Genomic DNA, 21,060 nt, shown 5'->3' with positions numbered 1-21,060 from the left:
CTTTTATGTTCCAGAATAAGGAATAGCAAATCAGTCCCAACCCAATGACACAAAATATTATATTATTGTTTTTTTAAGAATAGCCTTTGTGCTAGAAAAAAATTACTGTGAAAATGTCAATATTAATAATTATACTCCACAATATAAAGCTAGACTTGTTGAGAGTTTATATGACTCTAATAACACATATATGACACACCACACAATACATAAGGTTTATTACAGTACACAGTTAAATGATTGGTGCACTACAGGTAAAATGTTTCCTACAAGTGTTCAGGTGGCAAATTAAATTACATGACATATACTACAACATGGCCAGCATGTAGGTTTTGCATTAAATATCATAGCGTACTCGGCATCATATAAGACCTGAAAACATAACTGTGACTATAGAGTCTCACCTTGAGAAGATGATCACTTATCCCTGACCTCAAGCAATACCTCCCCTTTCTCCTGTCTCAGTTTCCTATCCTCTCTCTCTCTTCTCCCCCCCCCCTCTCTCCATGACCTCCCCCCACCCTTGCAAGATAAACACATGAATAAGGCATCATGTTTTACTGCAAACAGTGATGTCAATATTAACTTCTTTTGACCACTGTAGATTCTTCAGGAAATAGCACATAGGCATCAGACAGCAACCTGGTCCCCGTCTACTGTTTCGTGTCATCAGTGGGGGATTGCATGCGGGTTTCAGACAGCTCCTCCTGTCTGGATCTCTGCTCTTTTGTCAGGGCGGGATCTGAGAACCCTGGATAGCATAAAGAGGATTGGAGGAAAAAAAAAGGACTGGAAAATTCAGGCAGACTAGAAAGGAAACCTTGTGTGCGGCTGTTTATCTCTGTGTAAGATCACTGTGAAATAAATGGAGATTAAAAAAAAAGAAAAAGAAAAATCAAAGTGATTGAGAGAGTTTTACTGGAACAAAGAGGCTTTTCTTGGAGCAAATCAGCAAAGCATACCAAATAATCCACTTATAGTATGTTAACGGCAGATGTCAAGCTTATCATAGATTATCAGCATAAATCAGAATTCTTCAGCTATTCAAGAGATGACAGAAGAAGACACATGCTTAGGCTCTCCTTAACTGATGTCAGGCTCCATTTATCATCGTAAGATGAAACGATAGCTGACAACGTGGTGGTTTAATGCATTGCTATGTACGCGTTGCACTTCTAAAGCATTTTCTACCTATTCACAAATGTAAAAAAAACTTATCTGGCCATTGTGCTGTCCATGTAACGCCATAGGGACTGCATGCCACATTGAAATATGTGTTACAAGTACAAGATGAATCAAAAGAATCAGAATCATCTTTATTTGCACATGTATGTTTACACACACATGGAATTTGACTCCGGTTTAGTGGCTCTCAATGTATTTACATGGAATAACGACACAATAATCTCCAGGAATATATACAAGGAATGACTATACACAGGTGAAACAGCAAGACCATAGTGAAATGGTGCAGAGCGCAAAGATGCTGGAATAAATATGTTAGGAGGTAGGTGGACATGATTGAGTATGCATGTACAATATACAGTATATGTTGTATGTATTAAATGTATTAAAATACATCATCGTACCGTTGGAGCCACTTTCCTTCCATTTAAACTTGTTGTCCTCAGTGTGTCGTGTCCAGGTGGAGCGGAAGCTCACTAGCTCCGCTGTTATGTGGGCCAGGCTCCACTGAAGACCTCTGGAGCTCTCCTTCCAAAGATTACTAAGAAAGAAAGAGAAAAAAAACCACAAAAGGAATGATTTAAGAGTAACTTTTATTGATTTTTACTTTCCTTATTTGAATTCTTCCTTTGTTTTCCCAACACGGGACTACCTGTGTCTACTGCTGGGGTCCGGTGGGCCTGGGTTCTCCTCTACCAAAGGAATGACTACCTTTTCAGCCATGTCCGTCAGCAGGCTGAAGGTAGGATCCACAATGAAGTCGATGAAACCTGTAGGAGCAAATGGCACCATTCTGGCAAGTGAAAATAAGCTTTCATTGGAAGTGTCAAAGTCAGATTCCCTCCATTTACCCACTGAGACGACTTACGGCTCTCCCTGAGGACAGCTAGCACACCAACTATTTTCAAATCCATACTGGAAACGAAAACCCTTTTGCTTTTAAATTTTTTTTTTCTTTAGTTCTATTGTTCTTTTTTGTGAATCCCCCCCCTTTTCCCTAATTGTATCTGGCCAATTACCCCACTCTTCTGAGCTGTCCCGGTCGCTGCTCCACCCCTCTGCTGATCCGGGGAGGGCTGCAGACTACCACATGCCTCCTCTGATACATGTGGATTTGCCAGCTGCTTCTTTTCACCTGACAGTGAGGAGTTTCGCCAGGGGGACATAGCGCGTAGGAGGATCACGCCCCTCAGTTCCTCCTCCCCCCCAAACAGGCACCCCCGCCTGACCAGAGGAGGCGCTAGTGCAGCGACCAGGACACACACCCACATCTGGCTTCCCACCCGCAGACATGGCCAATTATGTCTGTAGGGATGCCCAACAAAGCCGAAGGTAACACGGGGATTCAAACCGGCGATCCCTGTGTTGGTAGGCAACGGAATAGACCGCCATGTCACCCGGATGTCCTTCTACTATTCTTTGACTCTGTTAATGGTCCCTGAGCACCACAAAGGCGCCATATAAATAAACTTGTAATCATCGTTAGAAAAAACAAACAGTCATGCAGTTTGATTGTTTATAATGTCACCAAAAAAGATGGATCAGCAGAGGGAAGTTGTATTTTCCCAGAGACCTACCGATCTGCGACTCGGCGATGAGAGTGCTGTTGCGATCACACAGTGGAGAGAAGGGCAGGCCCAGCTCTGCCTCTCTATCACCCTCACAAAGACATGGAGAGAGAGCGAGAGAGAGAAGACATCTTAAAGTTCAACCCACACATCAGCCGAATTGAGCTTTTCAAACACTATTTAAGTCCATCCGGACACCTATAGATTGTTAAGACTTTTATTTCAGACTACAGCACAAAGTTTAAAAGGTATTTTTAGTGTTTTCTGTTTTTCCCCCAGCAGGATAGAAAAAGAACAAGGACGTCCTCAGGCACCCACTTTTCCTTTTGAGAAGAGTTGGATGTCCGCTGCCTCCCCCCTGCGCTATTTATTTCATAAAACAGCACAGCAAAAACAAGGAGGAATGGAAGAAAGAGAGGGAGAATGGCAGCATAGAAAGAGTTATAAGTGGATTCGGATGCATTTAGTCACAGTGCTTGCCTCCCATGCAAACACGAGTCGACTGAACTGGAAGCACACCCACAACCTCTTTTTCCTCTGGTGACTCCATCCTGAAGCCATTTAAGAGTTTATGTAAAAAGTTCTTCTCACCAACTAGCCCTCATGGGGTGTGTGTGTGTGTGGGGGGTGGAGGTTGTGTCTTTTAAAATGTCCAACTCCCCCTGTCAAACTGGGGTGAATTACCTATAAACCTGCAAAATTGTTATCAGGCCCCAAACCCACTAGCAAGTGGTTGTTAACAAAAGGAGAAGACAGCAGATTAGAACAGAGTATAACAGAACTAGACAGTATGTCTAGATGGGACTACGTAACATGACTGGAGAACAGTGTAGGGCTGCAAGGAGAAGAGAAGACAAAACGAGGAGAGGAGAGGGAGAAGGAGAGAAGAGAGCATGTCACATAACATAACAAACTGGCTTTGTCAGGTTCATTAGTGTCCTACCTGTCTGAAGAACTCCTCCATCAGAGCTTTGGTCCAGCGGGAGTGCAGGGCCCAAGGTTTGGATGGGTGGCTGATATCCGCCGTGTGAAGTAATAAGGACAGTGCTTTTGGTTTGTCAATCCTATTGAAAAGAGAGTTACTGATTTGCTAAAGCACACTGTGCAACTTGAAACACGTCACTTTGAAAGTCTACCCCTTTGTATGGGGCATTTTATATATATATATATACTACCCATAATGCAACTGAAGTACAACACAGTAAAGAACAGTGCAATTTGCATTACCGTTCCTGTTGCTGTAGGCAGGATTTCATAGCTTTTACTTGGAGGAGGTGAGAAGACATGTCTGTGGCCAGCACCATCTCTATTACCAGTGATCGCAGCTCCCTGGCAGCATGCACACACACACACACACACACACACACACACACACACACACACACACACACACACACACACACACACACACACAAAACATACAGAAAAGGAAAATCAACACATACAGAAATGTGCTCAAATGATGATGGGAATAAAGCACAGTGGTGTTGATTAGTAAAGATGGCTGGCAGGAAGAGTCAGGGAAGTCATCACCCATTTAGATTTTCTGATGAGTTCTCTTGTTCCCATGGTAACACCGATTGCTATCAAACCCACTTTACAGCTAGCAGTGTTTCATGGTTTCTGCAGTGCTGTAGCATGCACAATAAAGACCCTTCTCTGTTAATGCATCAAACAACAACATGGGTTACAAAATGACATGAAGTAGTTGAATTTCTATCTCAAGCTCTTACAGAGTATACAGTGGAAAGTTTAAAAATGAGGACAGTGAGCTACAGTATTTTTTTAATCATCTATAATGAAATGTATTTCTTATTCAGCTGCCACTACTGTTTGAATGTGCGTACTAACAAAAGCATATTTCTGCTTATGCTGATATTGAATGTAGCTGAAATTTCCTTTCCATGTTGTAAAATATGGTCAGTGGAGGGTAACTGTCTCTGCAGATTACAAATAGCCAGGGCGTTGGGTAGCGTAGTGGTCTATTACATTGCCTACCAACACGGGGATCGCCAGTTTGAATCCCCATGAATCTCCAGCTTGGTCGGGCGTCTCTACAGACACAATTGGCCGTGTCTGCAAGTGGGAAGCCGGATGTTGGTATGTGTCCTGGTCGCTGCACTAGTGCCTCCTCTGGTCAGTCAGGGCATCTGTTAGGGGGGCAGGGGGACTGTGGGGAAATGGAGTGATCCTCCCACATGCTACGTGCCCCTGGTGAAACTCCTCACTGTCAGGTGAAAAGAAACAGCTGGCGGCGACTCATGTATTGGAGGAGGGTTGTGGTAGTCTGCAGCACTCCCCAGATCGGCAAAGGGGGTGGAGCAGTGACCGGGGCGACTCGGAAAATAGGGTAATTGGCCAAGTATAATTGGGAAGAAAAAGGGAGGGGGGGTTGCAAATAGCCAAGAATTTACATTTTCTCAGATTGGAAAAAAATCACTTACTTTAGCTTCTTTTGTTTACCTTATATTGTTCCTGCAGTAAAAACTAATTTTAGCTCACTGCATAAAATTGTTTTTCTGCATGTTGCCTCATTGAAAAGCTGCACTGCCAAATTTGGGAAAATTTTTGTACTTCCTGACAAAGCTTCCTTATTAGCCTTATTTTAAAGACAGACACAGTAAACATTATATGGCACCCACAGTATGTGGATATTGATTTGAATGATAAGCTATTGCATACAAATCAAGTTGTTTGATCAAAATTTTTTTCCTAAGTTCCTACATTTTTGGGCTGGACCAGCTAGCCCTGCAAATATGAATGTCCCTGAGTGATCACTGGGTGATCATGTTTGGAGTGATTATGTTTGACATGATTGGGCTGTTGGATCAGGTGACCAACAATGTCACTGAAGTTACACAATTGGTTGGCTGAGCACCGAGAGGCATGAGGGAGAGCGCACAGTTACATTTTTGAGTTTTTAAAAAAAAAAATTCTTTTGAGATACTTTATTGATCCCCGTAGGGAAATTACACTATGCATTTAACCCATCCTAGCTGTGTAGCTAGGAGCAGTGGGCAGCTGCTGTGTAGCACCTGGGGACCAAATCAATTTTGTCTTGCGATGCCTCAATCAGGGTCACAGACAGGAGTATTAACCCTAACATGCGTGTCTTTTTTTTTTTTTTTGATGGTGGTGGAAACTGGAGCACCCGGAGAAAATCCACCGCAGACATGGGAGAACATGCAAACTCCACACAGAGGACGACCTGGGATGACCCCCAAGGTTAGACAACCCCGGGGTTCGAACCCAGGACCTTTTTGCTGTGAGGTGACATCACTAACCACTGCACCACCGTGCCGCCCAAAGTGCACAGTGAAAGCGCCCCAAATAACAATCACTGACAAAACACTCACTGGCAAATTCACAAAAGGATTACACGGCTTTTTTGGCTGCTAAACCTGTACAAAAAAGACAAAAAGAAACCGTGTAATTCTCAAAGCATCCACAAAGGTTGATGTGCACCCCTAACTGCACTGCCAAGAAAATTTCTATGCAAATGAGCCTCATTGCAAAAAAAAAAGTTTAATTCATAAGCATCAGCACTAACAGCCACTCACAGTTAGAGCAAAAATTATTAGCGTCTTCCGAGACTTGCTGGTAACTCACGCCCAGACTTCCCAGTGATCATAGCAGCAATGATTGTAGCCGGGCGAAGACATCATCATGCTAGGTGTGCTCGTGAGTGGATATATTGAAGGAGAATATCACTTTTTTATTTAACTGAGACCGAAATCCTTTGCAGATACAGGTTGCCAGTTCAAACAATTCTTGCTATACTTGATGACATCAAGGATGACATTGAACCTGCCTACTGTGTTCAAAGCCACAATTGCAATTAGATGCAAAACAAGGGCAAATTGCACTTGGCTGCAAAACTTTATGGGCGTGTTTGCACTGTAATATCATTCGCGCAATATCTTTTGTGACCTTGAGATGGGGTAGATAGCAGTTTCAAGTGACGCACAATTCATGGTGCTACCAGACGCCAAAATCCATTCTTTGTGAATTCAGAGTGAGTCTTAGAAAAACGAGCTATATCCACAGATAGAAACAGATGAAAGGGGAGGGGGAGTTAACAGATAATTAGAATAGGTACGTATACTTACAATTAAATTAAGCTCTCTTTCAAATCAAACATCCCAAGATATGAGTGGAAAGTACTGCTCTTGAACGTAGCTTAGCCATGTCATGTGATGTGCTACTACAGTATAGTTTAAAAACAAATATAACATTAAATATCCAGGATTTCACATTTTAGACACTACCACTGACTATCCCTGTAACAAATTTGCCACAATTCCAAAAATTAATCATACACGGTCCAGCCATATACTAGGTTTTGACCTAGTTTTGTTTGATGTCAAGGATGCTGTCACATACAAGAAATATGACTCGGTGTGATGTTCAAATGAAACAAGAGACCTGACGTAACATTCTGAAATTAGACAGACTAAGACTATCTAAGTATATAAAGAAAAGAGGATCTGACAATCTGTAAGTTTAAGAGCATTAAAGGTGAACAAGCATTTCAAAAAAACTGATATGTGGTAGATGGTCTAAAATACTGCAACTTGCTAATGCATGCACATTTTGCGTGGGTGCTCCAGGAAACCAACAGATAGATGGCAGCGTCATCACCGTGAAAAGCAATGGCCTCCCGATAGCAATATGACTAGAGTATTGAATTTCAACAATAAACATGTCACCTTTTGACGCTCTTTTAAGTATTTACAGTTCCAATGTGAATCCATTAGAACAAGAAATCCATAACAGATTTTCTGCGCATGTCCTTATGTTCAATGGCATCTAGTTCCCATATGTTGAATAACTTCATCTAGCTAAGTTCATCCAAATAGAGTACTTAAAAGAGATTTAGAAGGCTTGTTAAAGAGTATGTTTATTAGAATTGCAAATATTGTTAACATTCTATATATCATTCATATCACCATGGGAGGAGCTGCTGCTGTTAATGGTGATGATGCTGCCTGCCATCTGGTAGTTTTCCAATGCCCCGGCACTAAATGTGCATACAAAAGCAGGTAGCAGAATTTTATCTTTAATGTTTTATACACTCCAGAATAATATTATTTAAAAAAAAAGAGGCTGGTGTTACCCTTTAAATATGCTGGATATTAAAGGACTTTAGGCAGTAATAAGTATATTTGTGTAGAGAAAAATAAATAAATAAATAAAATAAAATAAAAATAAAAAAATGATAGCACATCCCCAAAACAGAAAATCAAGTGAGTCTCTACAGTACATTATTCACACATTAAATATTGTACTTTGAGTGAATTACATTGCGCTAATAAGAAAACAAGAGTGACAAAGTGGAAAGGGAAAATGTTTAGACATGCTAAAAGTGTTGTTAAGGAAGGCGGCTAGTACTAGACGTGTGCTAGAAACCTGTAAACAGCCAACCAGAAACATCCTACAATGCAAAAATCCATGTCCACATCTTCTAAAGCACATGAATGAACAGCTTTTACAGTTTTACACATTTTACACATGGACTGGCTAGAGTCCATAGATCTTCAGGGGAAATGATGAAGAGAAAAAATAGAAACAACAACATGTGTTTACTAGCTTTCAGATAACTGGCCCACTAATGAGTACACATTGCCTGAGCTGAAGGGTAAGAAACAATCATCTTACATCCACTCCTCTCGTGTCAGGTTGGTGAAGATGTTCATCTGGTCCTCCTGCAAAAGGCGAAATGCAGCACTGAGATGATGGCTCTCCTGTACTGCCCGGTCATTGTAGATCATTGCAAACTCTGACCTGTGACAGAGAAAAAGGATGAGGGATAGAGAGAGAGAGCGAGAGAGAAGAGAGATGGATACGAGAGCGAGAAAAACGAGAGGTGTTTTGATAATGCAATTAAATCTGGAATTTGAATCTCGGCAGGAAAAGCCCTCTATTTCACTCTCATTGTAGTAGATTTAATTTTCTTCCTGTTACTTGTTGTGTCGGTGCTTACATATATTTGGGTTTATTTAGAAAAACTTTACTGCGGCTTCCCTCTTTTGAGTAAATCTGATTGTACTTAGTTATTTCTAGATGTGCCATTACTGATTTAGCATTATTGTCAATAAAGCAAATGCCAGACTGAACTGGGAGGAAGGCTGAGACGTATAGAAAGAAAAATCAGTAGTTAGGTCTTTGCCCCTTATCACCAAGTGCTTTCATGAGAGAGAGAGAGAGAGAGAGAGAGAGAGAGAGAGAGAGAGAAAATAATACCTAAAGAAGTTAAAACGTGTTTAAAAATGAAGGATGAAGGCAAGCACAACAAGGGGAGGAAAAAGAGGGTGAAGTGCTCCACCGAGACGAGTTTAATCTACATTTCTGTAGGTGTGCTGAAGAAATTTAATAGTAATGAAGGGGGTGAGCGTAAGGTGATTAAAACTGAGGACATATGGGTATTAATGACTTAGCAGAGGTGAGTTAATAAACTAATTTCTCCATCATGGCTTCCTGTCTCCACTCATTTCCATAATCTACTCTACTAGACTCATAAGAACGAGTAACAAAGTACATAATGAAAAGTTTTCCAATTAGCGATTATGGAAAAGCCTCCGCATTATGCCAAAATCTCCCCTCGTGAAATCCTTGCAGTGGAGAAGCGCAAGTTGTGTTCTTATTACACAAAATAAAGTATATGCTAACTTTGACCGCTAGGACTTGTGCAATTGTTTGCCTTACGAAAGCACTACTTGCTCACTAAATGTCATCCTATTGTAGACAGGCATTTATGTTTTGTTTTTTTTTGTTTTTTATTCCCAAAATAAAGCATAATGATGATGATGATGGGTGCCAAGAGACTGCGTTCTTCAGTGCTCCTGTGTGGAAAATTTGTGTCTAAAAATATTGTGTTCCCGGGCCACCATAAAGACATGTTTGCTTTTGAGCACTCGTTTTAGGCAGTTGAACTAAAACCGATCTCAGACTCTCTCTCTCTCTCTCTCTCTCTCTCTCTCTCTCTCTCTCTCTCTCTCTCTCTCTCTCTCTCTCTCTCTCTCTCTCTCTCTCTCTCTCTCTCTCTCTCTCTCTCTCTCTCTCTCTCTCTCTCTCTCTCTCTCTCTCTCTCTCTCTCTCTCTCTCTGTCTGTCTATTTCACGTTGTCTATAAATTGTCCAAATGCCTTTAGAGGTAACTTTACAACATTCAATGACTTCTCTAGCTATTTTACAATGTCACAGCAGGATGTGACATATATAGTTTGAGCGGCATGTTACTGTCACACAACTTACTTTGTGTGAATGTGGAAGTTGTTTGTGGTTCCTGTGTGTTCGTAGTCATGGATAGCCGCTGCAAACAGGGACGCCATGACCTCCAGCTCAGACAGCCAATGCTTTGCAGATACAAGAGATCAGAGCAAATAAACGTGAATACAAAAGCACGCATTTAATCGTGTAAACACAAAAACTGACACATACCAGTGTTTTTGATGCTGCTGGTCATTATGAGTCAACTAAAATTATGTGGAAAATATTCATTTGGGAACAGACCACCCGACTGGGCTCAACTTTCCGGATGGTGCAAGGCCGGCGGTAATGCTAACGCAGATGTAGTGACAATTTGGTTGGGCGCAGGGTGTTTTTTCTCTTGCCTGGGCACATTTGCTCATTTCTGGACTCGTCATGACATTGTTTACACTGAAATGGGCCTGGGGTTGCAGTAGAGGGTGTATAAGTCAAAATTAGGTGATGCAATGCTAGTTTGGTGTCAAATAAAACCAAATATTATGCCTGGGTCTCCGCCTGGTCAGACCAGGTCTTAACGCAGATGCAGGTATTGCGTGGTAATTTCCGGACTTAAGATGAGGGTGAACGAAGCATAGACTTATCCAAAATCACACACACAAATTTTGAGTATGTTATGTTGGCCTATTTAGTGAATAATTTAACTAATGATGTTTTAATGTCCTTAAACTTTTCAATGACAAAAGGAAAAACATCTGCACGTGTAGCATTGTCTTCCAACATAAAACAATCAACGTGCACCATTACGCATGGAAAATAACATGGTGACGAGGATTTCAATACTTAAATTAACCTCATTTGACCTGATAGTATTGTAGTGAATTCAGGGGGCAGCCAGGAATCTGCTGCAGCCGGGATGCGGTAACCAGTCAAGTGAAGGGTCCGACCCGTTAGCCAAGGGCTAGCGAGTCTAGTCATACGTGATCGTTACCCCCCCCCCCTTCGCGAAGTGCGTCTCCGTGCTTCAGCAAATCAACTCCGTCACGCCTCTGGGTGCACACGCTTTCGGTGGCTTCACAGTCTCACCATCCCACTTCTGACACCAATGTAGTGAATTCAGGGGGCAGTTGAGAAGCGAACCCGGGTCGCCCGCAGCACGGGTAACTGCACTAACCAGTCAACTGAAGGGTCCGACCCGTTAGCCAAGGGCAAGCGAGTCTAGTCATACGTGATTGTTACACTACCCCCCTCCTTCGGGAAGTGCACCCCTGCGCTTCAGCATATCAGCTCCCTCACGCCTCTGGGCGCACTCGCTTCTAATGGCCTGGTCTCACCATCCCACTCCTGACACCAATGTAGCGAATTTAGGTGGCAGCCAGGAAGCAAACCCGAGTTGCCGACTGTGCTAACCAGTCAACTAAAGGGTCGACCTTTTAGCCAAGTGCTAGTGAAAGCGAATCTAGTCATACGTGATCATTACACTACCCCCTCCTTTGGGAAGCGCGTCCCTGCACTTCAACTCTCCTTCATGCCTCTGGGCACACATGCTTCTGATGGCCTCACGGTCTCATCGTCCCATTTCTGACACCAATGTAGTGAATTCGGGGCAGCCGGGATGTGAACCCGGGTCGCCGTGCTAACCAGTCAATTAAAGGGTCCGACCCTTTAGCCAAGGGCTAGTGAGTCTACACATCTGTAGCCGTTACAGTATAAACTGATTGCCTAGGCTAATTGATCCATGATCACAACTATTCAAGGTCTCCTGCTGTGTTCATAGAATGCACAGGTAAGAGAGTGATATGCTGGTGAGAACGAAGACACGTTTAACAGTAGCCTGTCAATTAATCATGTTTGCGTGTTGTCTCATGTCACATTGTAATTGGTGTTAATGTCTGTTGTATGCGCACTTGGCAACTCTGCATCTCCCAATGAGGACAACAGTTTCCTCCTGAGAGAAGCTTTCCTGCCTTAGCCGGTCTGGACGTCCACCGTCCATTACGGAATTGACAGTCCGCCATGACAGAGCGCGCGCTGGTTTTAAAGGGAATGAGAGGAGCAGATCTGATTGGCCGTAATAGAAGACAGCCCCAACCACCCCTACTGATAATGTATTCCTTCTAATCCAACCCTTTTACAACTGGGCCTCCGTTGTGCCCGATTACCGCCAGTGCAGCATGCCCCAAAATTAGAAAAAAAGTATTGGCCACACCTTAGATCGACATGCTCCGTCAACTAGCACCAGCACCTTCGACTGTGCTATGACATGGAAACTAGAGCCTACTGAGGTAGCAACACCTCACATCCATTATTTTTCATCATGGGAGTTCATTTATGGGCAAATAACTGTTCCCTGCCTTATATGTAAAAAAAGAGATTGGAAAAGGAGTGAAGCAGCCAGATAATAAAGGGAGAAGTGGGTAATAAATTCAAGTCAACTGTACAACTAGTCCGGTGCGTAGGAGCAGGCAGTGTAACGTCTGCGTGACATCGGCAGCGTGCACGTGACTGTGGTAGGGATTGCTGTGTTTGCAGTAGCCTCTCTCCAATGCAGACAGGAACTCAGTTAAACAGGTGATGGGGATCTGTAAAATACAGCATATATCATCAGCGGCACAGGGGCATAGGTTGTGTATGTGTGTGTGTGTGTGTGTTTCTTTTGGATTCCCCCCCCCCCTTTTTTTTATCCTCCCCAATTGTACTTGGCCAATTACCCCATTCTTCCAAGCTGTCCCAGTCGCTGCTCCACCCCCTCTGCCGATCCGGGGAGGGCTGCAGACTACCACATGCTTCCTCCGATACATGTGGAGTCGCCTGCTGCTTCTTTTCACCTGACAGTGAGGAGTTTTGCCAGGGGGACGTAGTACGTGGGAAGATCACGCTATTCCCCCCAGTTCCCCTTCCCCCTGAACAGGCGCTCCGACCGACCAGACGAGGTGCTAGTGCAGCGATCAGGACACACCCACATCCGGCTTCCCACCCGCAGAAATGGCCAATTGTGTCTGTAGGGACGCCCAACCAAGCCGGAGGTAACATGTGGATTCGAACTGGTGATCCCCGTTTTGGTAACCAACGGAATAGACCACTACACTACCCGAACGCCCTATAGGTTGTGTTTTAAAGTCCATTCATGCCTGTTTTTGTCTGCAAAATATAAGATGACATAAGATGACATCACATCATATAGGATAAGATAAACTTAATTTTTTCCCACAGTGATATCGTAACGTAATGGTCATGTTTAAATTTTTGTTCACAGCAATCACATTCCTCTCACGGGTATGTTCGTGACATATAATCCGGGACTGTGTCGGCCAAATTGGGTCTGTAATTTGGTTGAATGACAAAGTAAATACCCCATAAAATCTGAACTTAAAAGACCTTGAAACGGCCGTTGAGCTCATATCTGATGATCAGCTCAAAAAACAGGGTCCGTAACGCATGGTCAGAGCTGGCTGCATTCAGAGCGAATATGTCAAAGTTCCAGCGGTCAACATCCTGAAGAGAGAGAGAGAGAGAGAGAGAGAGAGAGAGAGAGAGAGAGAATAAGTTATTATGTTAGTGAAGTCTTTCTTTTCTTTTTTCTTCGATGTTGCTGTGTCTTTACGAGGTGAAAATGTAGCTGCACTCTGTATACATTCCCATTTTTGTGGTGTCCAATTTATGGCTCAAAACCACCGAGAGTACAAGGAGATTTATGTGCTAAGACTTACCCTGAGGCAGTTTACGACAGCTACAGGTTGGTCTGGTATGGCTGCTGTGTAGGCCCTCTTGAACATCCTGGAATAATGGAATGTTTATGTTGAGTTCAGTCAAAGTTCAGGTGTTGATGCTGTACAGCTAGCTAGCTGTTTATACAGTATAAATCCTTTAAAGATGACCCTGTCCCTCCTGCACAGGATGTTTTTCCAATGAAAGGCAGCTAAGGTTTTACAGCATGCCTTAACTCATTATCTTCTCTGTGATTAGGATAGCAATACTAACATATCATATGATGGAGTTATTGTATGAGCTTGAAAATCAGTCAATAATAATTGCCTTGTTACAGTGTTAAAGTTTATCTGAGTGTCGTGTGTACTCTATAGCTACAGCATGACTGTTGAGGTTCTTTACCTACAGTAATTGCAATGTCTTATACCAATACACATGATATGATGTAACAATCCTTGTGCCATACTTCACAGTGTTAGACCCAGTACAACAGGTCAACATAATTAACTGCCTGGCAGAATAGTAGTATATAATAAAAATACAAGCAATACTGTGGGTCCCAGAGAACAGGCTTGAAAACCGCTGCCATAGAGGACATAAGGCTGTTGGTGAATCTGGTGGTCCATCTCGCGGGTACAGTCTCTTGCTAGATTATCTAAACCAGCTATGAGAGGGACAAGCTAGTGTGTGCTGGCATGTCTTTTAGGGCTACCAGGTGGGCACCTTCCCCTCTAATATTTTGGTGGATTGGGTCCATTAAAGGCTTAACAGTACATTACAGTATCCTGGAACAACTCCCTTCTGAACTGAAACAACTCTCAGGAGGCTCGACAAATCTATGCCTGTATCTATTGTCTGCATAACATCGACCTTTTCATTCCACTTTAAAAACTAACTATACTTGGGCTGACAGCTAGCACCCGATGTAACATCACAGTCCATCTACTAGTTGACCACTGGCTTGAAATTACAAACTTATGAAAACGTTGACAGAATAAACGGGGGGTTTGATAGATAACTGAGCCAAAAGTGAGCCATGTGTCGTCAACTTAGTTATATTTTGATTTAGATATGCAATAAAATGGGTTTGAGATGGGACTCTCCATCGCCACTCAACTGTCACTGCTCAACTACACAGTCAACACAACTGAGTGAGTGGCAATGCAGTAGAGTATAGCCCATGTTCATTGTGTTAATGTATTGTTTCATTCCACTAATATTAATACCTTATTTCAAGTGCATAATTGCACATTCACATACACACATTGTATACAGAAAGTCCCCGGATTACGAACGAGTTCCGCTTTTGAGTCTGTTCTTATGTCGAATTTGTATGCAAGTCAGAATCATTATGTACCCTTCAAATCTAACGTCAATTAGTCAAACGTTTGTCTTAGTATATAGCATATATTTTACCTAAAACATAAAAAATAATGCAGTAATAATAATAATAAATATAACTACAATACAGTATTTATAACTGAGAGAAAGAATGTATATATAGGTATAAAAAACGTTAAAGAAACATTTCTTACATTTAAACCTCCCCACCTGCCACTGTCCCGGGAGCAGATCGTGACCGGCGGAGGCCGGCCATTTGATGCCAGAAATGAGAGCCCACTAGGGGCTCGCCTCTCCACCTCACCGGGTAAGTGAAAAAACACTAAGTTTTCACTTCTCTCTGAACGCTTTATTATTTCCTTTTTCGTTTCAATCGTGATCATTTTCCTTTTCTTCAGTGCATCGCCATCACTTGCGTCAGATTTATGCTTTGAAGCCATAATTACGAGGTAAACACGCAAACATTTTAAATCAAAACACAATGTACACAACAACAGTACACGATCCGAATTAAAATGGTGAGGACAGCATGGCGTTGTTCTTCCTCGGGCCGACGAACTGCCTAATATGTGCAGTGCAGTGTTTTGAGCATTGCGCAAAGTAGTCCATCCGTTCATTAGTACGAACCATTGTGTGTAACTCGATTTTTAAAAAAAAGGCTTTACGGAGGTCGGTTCATAAGTAAAGTAAGTCGGGCTTTCGTAAATCGGCCGTTCATAACCAGGGGACTACCTGTATATGGAATGTACATTAAGGACAGAGATCTTTACCATCTATATTTTCTATCCTTTATATTATGACTTAAGGTTTCACCTTTATTTCTATAACTCACCTGTATTCAATAATTTTATTCTTTTACATATATTTTCATCATTCTGTCTTTTTTTTCACAAGTAAATATTTCATGTCATTGCACTGCATTGTGGGAAACTGTTGCGTGTGACAAATAAACTTGAAATTTTAAAAGGGGATGCCAGACCTTTCCACAAATATCCCAGCTTGCACTGCATGGACAATGCTGCGGAATTTTGGCTTCTCGTCAGAGCGGCGGGTGGGACGGCGGGCTCTCTGGGTGAAGGTGGAGGCTAGCCAGTCGGTGATTTCTGAGGGCATGCCCTCTGAGTGCAGCTGCTGGAGGTCATCCTCTGAGTCCAGAGACTGCCTGAGAGAGAACATGCACATACTTGCATAATGGCAACACTCTGTCCCCAAACCCCTAAACCTTTAGGTAAATCATCCATCCATCTATCCATTATAACTTCTTAAAGAGAAACAAGTACAATGATCAAAATATTTCTCACTCTCTCACTCTGTATATATATATACGTGTGTGTGTGTATGTGTATGTGTATGTGTGTGTGTGTGTGTGTGTGGTAGAGACGACACTCCATTAGTAGCCATAATACTGTGCAGTGTTCTTTGTGTCTCTGAATCAGTGATGACTAATCCCTCAATGTGAAAATTTACTTCCTGGTTGGATGGTAGACTGCAATGTATAAGAAAGTGTAAATAACAACACAAACATCACTCAGATGCATGTAGCATTTTTATTCGTATTTTCTTATATACAGCTATATGTAGCACTGATATTTGCATTTTCTTATACAATGCAGCCAGCCTATTGGTAAACCAGCAAGTCAGTTTTCACATTCATGGTGTTTTGTGTCACCGGCCTTAATTTTGGCGGCATTTCTGACACACAGAAGTCTGCTCAGTACTGTGGCTGCTAATGGAGTGTGATTCTCATAATAGTATAAAGAGATAATGTTGAAATCATGATTGTGTCCCTTTAAGACACATACATCAGCACACACACACGCGCACACAAGTGCACATCTGCCTCTGCTTGCACTGACAAAGATCTAAGGAGACCTCACACCACAGAGAGTGAACAGAAAAATCCCTGCATCCATCCTCTTTACCTTGTTTTCACGGTGAGCAGCACACAGGCACACCATCACCCCTATCTCACACTCCTATCACTATCAATGGGCCATTCAGAATTCAGAGTCTCTTTCATGTCACTCGTGTCTTTGGGCTATGGGAAGAGACCCACCCAAACATGAGGAGTGCACGCAAACTCCACATGCGGGGGGGGGGGGCTTTAATTTGCAAATCACATGTTTTGGAAGCTGGAGTTATCTTATTATTGCCAAAGCAAAAAGTAAAGGGGTGCAGTTAATGTTTAGCACTGATAAGTCACCCCAGCCCCACATTTATGTGAAAAAAGATTGGGTTTTTTTTAAATTCAAAATAAATAAATGATTAAACAAAGGAAGAGGAAGTACTGTAAATCCCACTTAAAGTTGAGGCAGATGCAAAATTAATACTCTACCTTGTTCCATCAAGGCACACCGCCTCTAGTAATGATGCGGTGACATCTAAACTCCTTTTGATTTCCTCAAAGTTCACATCCTTCTCATCCAGCTGCTTCAGGATGCTCCTAAGCCTGAGAGGAAACAGAGAGACTCATTTGAGAAAAAAAAATGCAATACAACTTGGAAAAATTAGAAAGCTGATTTATTTCTTGCAAAAAAAAAAATAGTGAGAAAAACTCGAGATAAATAACTCCCTATCAAGTTTACACATAGTAGGAGTTTGTCTTGGTTGGGTGCTCATCATAAAGCCATGAGAACATGAACTCAGCGTTTTAAAGCAGAACAAAAAAAAAAAGGAAAACCAAACCTCAAAAACCGTATCTACTTAAAAGCACTGAGGTATCTAAGTATCTGATTTGTATCTATGAAAGGAAAACGTGAACGCGGTGTGAATGCGGCTCAAAGGCCGTCCCGGCATCTCGGCGGGAAAGCCCTGAGATGAAGTCGTTTGAGGTAAAGCACTAAAGGTTATGGCAACAGAGGAAAAAGTCACTGTGGACAAAACGGGGTCTGTGTGACATGCGCTTTCTAAACACCATTTGATGGAATGGAAGCACTTGAGGGTTGTGAGTGAGTAAGCGAGCGAGCGAGCTGGCTCTCGGGTGCTGAGGGAAAGAAAAGGTCCGAGAAGTGCTTTGACAACAGGTTGAAAGAGCCCCGCTGACGGGGGGAAAAGAGCACTTTTAATGCCAGGCCTTCCAAAGACGGCCAGTGGCAAAAGGGCATCATTAGTGCCAAATTTTCCATGAGAGGAAAAACTTCCCATGGTTAGGGGGCTTATGTAACCAGCATTTCGTTAAAGCGGCCTTGATGAGAAACGATTGAGTTTTTTTAAGTTTTGGCCACATTCCTGGCGTTAGTACTTGGGGCACACTCTTAATGCCATAGCTTTGCTGTAAATCTGATACAGAGCAGACGGAAATCTGTCAATCCTTTACAATGTCTGATTGGAAATTGGGGAAAAAAATGTTTTAAGTGCACAGCACCTATAGTGCTATTTCTTTGTAATCTAATGGTAAACACAAACGCATGGATAATACATGCACACACACACTCACACACACGTACGTAGCGTTGCATACACAAACACACAAATATGCAAATAACTACTCGCACATATACACATTTATTAAGGCAGGGCCTACACACACACACAGCACCTTACATACACCACACACTATCTACTATTATTACTGCTTTTTTATTTTATTTTATTGTTATTGTTGTTGCAATGTTGAGGAGCTGAAACACAAGAATTTTACTCTCTAATACTTGTATAGTGGGATGTACAAACAAAGGATCTCGAATCTTGAATACACCTGACAAAAGTCACTGTTCACTTTCGGGAGTTCTACTTGAATACTGATGTTTTGAAAAAAATAGATAATTTTGACATAATAACGACAAACATGAGGGCCACGGATTCTTACTCTGAAACCCTTTTGGATGATTTGCCCTGGCGGTGCAGTGATCAGTATGGCTGTGATCAAGCCGTGCCGTGCTGTGCAGCCAACTCCGAGTGATGAGAGGCTCACAGATTTTTCAAGCATTTATCACATTGGCAGAGGCTTTCAAAAGCTTGTCGAGTCATAAAAATAGCATGCAAAGGAATGCCACAGCTCATTTTCGATCTAGGCTGACCCATCATTCTGATAACAATGGCTTGGCTTTGCATCAACTCACAGTAAATAGCATTTGAATTGAGGTGCAAGTGAAAACTAATAAGTGCACTTACTGGGAATGTTATTTTTAGAGCCAAACAGATTGCTGTTTTGTAATGTGTGCACACACTGCACAGTGTTATCTGTATGCCTACTACTGCATGCACTGTCATCCTTCCTAAATATGTGTGTAGGCAGCAGCTTAAGATTTGATAATGTGGGTGGGTGGCATCCTCCCTGTAAGCATGCATTATTGAAAACTGAGTAAATGCATTTTTTATTGCTATGGCAGAAGGAGGCAAGTATATGTGCTCGGGAAATCCTTCTTTTTTAATATTTAATACATCAATTCCCTCCTAATTTCAGTATTTTAAGTTCATAGAAATCACAAAAATGGTTAATGTGTCAGATTTGAGAGGAAATCACCCATGCCATGTTGTTTGGGGGACTGATCCCCAGACGCTGATGCATCAGTGTGTTAACCAAAACAAACCGCATGACCCGTCAGCTCTACTGCAGGTCCTCCACCCACAGCCAAGACAGACAAGTGTTTACATGTGGGGTAAAGAGTGCACATCTGGAGTAAAAAGTGCTTGATCTAGACACTTGCAGTGCCAAGTGGAGCCAAACGGCTCAGCAGGGCTCAGAGCCTTGTTCAGAAGTTTGGTGGGTGTCTTGAAAGACAGTGATGGAGGATGGGATTGCCTTTAACCCAAATGTTTTTGAACTTTAGCTTATGAAAGGTGAGAAGGGAAAGCTGACCCACGCTGCCCTTTGCGATGGGTAGAGGCCTGTAGTTTCACTCAAATAAAACAACACAAGGACTTGTCACTCATCATCTCCTTGAACTGTGGTGAACACAATTTGTGTAAGGGTGAAAAACAAAACAAGCAAACAAAAACTTGAGACTGCTATCAAAATGGCACAAGTTATTCATGCAATTTAGGAAGCTTCTCCAGTTTATCAATTTTTGCATGATCATAGAAATACAGTGTGGGGCATACAGGCCTCCAGCAACGTGTTATTATAACCTGTCCAGCACCAAATTTAGCATGCAGCCGGCGCCCGTGTTATGGCAAATTGCGTGTCCACGGTAGAATGTGTACCCCTATGTATTCAATTAAAAAGCAGAGGACGTTAAGGACAGCGACATATAGATTGTTTAACTGCTTTTTGTATTATCAACACAGTTTTCACAACTAAAGTTGAATACCGAAAAGCTGGTGAGTTGCTTCTCGCTCGTCTGCATCCTCTTAAATGAACGCAGTGACGTTACGTCAACGTGTGAAGCAAAGGTAGTGTATTAACTCTGCACGAAGGCACAGCGGGTTATCCATCACGTGGGTTTAGAATGTGATGCAAATCACATTGTTTTGATGGGCCTATCTAACGTTATTAATTGCGTTGACTTAAGAACGTCTACTCCCAAGCAAAAACCCCTTTCGCGTTAAAATCCGAGGTGGTCATGTCTTCGGCATACATGTTCGACAGGGGATACAGAATTTAACAATACACCGGTCTTACCTTGAGATGGGAATCTGCAGCCTTTTTTTACGAATTCGCACCAGCTCGGCCATCTGGAATCTTAATTTTAACCCCTCGGACCCGCAGTAAAAAAAAAAAAAAACAGAAATTTAAAAAAAAACTGTCGTAGGAAACTGGTTAAAAGAAAAGTTCTCCCAAGCAGGAACACAAACTTGTGCGTCCCGACACAGACTTCTGTTTCAACGGCTCTTCCGCCCACTTCTGGGGGGACCTACTCCACTTTACTGTGATTGGTTAGCCGGGCTCAAAGTTTTGTGTCTTTGTGTGTGCGCGCACGCGTGCTTACGCGTGTGAGTGCGTGTGCGTGTAACGCTGTGAGTGTTTGTGTATAGGCCCATGTGTAAACCTGGGGTTCTGAAGTGTGAGTGAGTTGACCTCACTGATGAAGTGTTGACTGCAATGCTTTCAAGCAGTGTGTATTCTAAACCCAAATGAGAATTTTCCACTGCTGCCCGCAAATTAGGGAACG

General features: G+C 42.4%; 1 protein-coding gene across 1 annotated transcript; it reads right to left on the bottom strand.

Annotated features, from left to right (window-relative positions):
- Nucleotides 1–207: 207 nt before the first annotated feature.
- LOC130106779 (dual specificity calcium/calmodulin-dependent 3',5'-cyclic nucleotide phosphodiesterase 1B-like) lies at nucleotides 208–20,769 on the bottom strand. Its single transcript, XM_056273029.1, has 14 exons — nucleotides 20,571–20,769; nucleotides 17,343–17,456; nucleotides 15,987–16,169; nucleotides 13,669–13,735; nucleotides 13,337–13,453; nucleotides 12,400–12,540; nucleotides 10,007–10,107; nucleotides 8,412–8,537; nucleotides 3,981–4,082; nucleotides 3,697–3,817; nucleotides 2,763–2,844; nucleotides 1,838–1,955; nucleotides 1,590–1,726; nucleotides 208–751 (listed from the first exon to the last, which is right to left on the bottom strand). The coding sequence occupies exons 1-14, from the start codon at nucleotides 20,621–20,623 to the stop codon at nucleotides 654–656; spliced, it is 1,560 nt and encodes a 519-aa protein (XP_056129004.1). The 5' UTR covers nucleotides 20,624–20,769; the 3' UTR covers nucleotides 208–653.
- Between the last annotated feature and the right edge of the window lie 291 nt (nucleotides 20,770–21,060).

Source organism: Lampris incognitus, chromosome 2 (genome assembly GCF_029633865.1).
Source record: "Lampris incognitus isolate fLamInc1 chromosome 2, fLamInc1.hap2, whole genome shotgun sequence".
NCBI lineage: Eukaryota > Metazoa > Chordata > Actinopteri > Lampriformes > Lampridae > Lampris > Lampris incognitus.
This window is presented reverse-complemented; position numbering and strand designations above follow the sequence as displayed.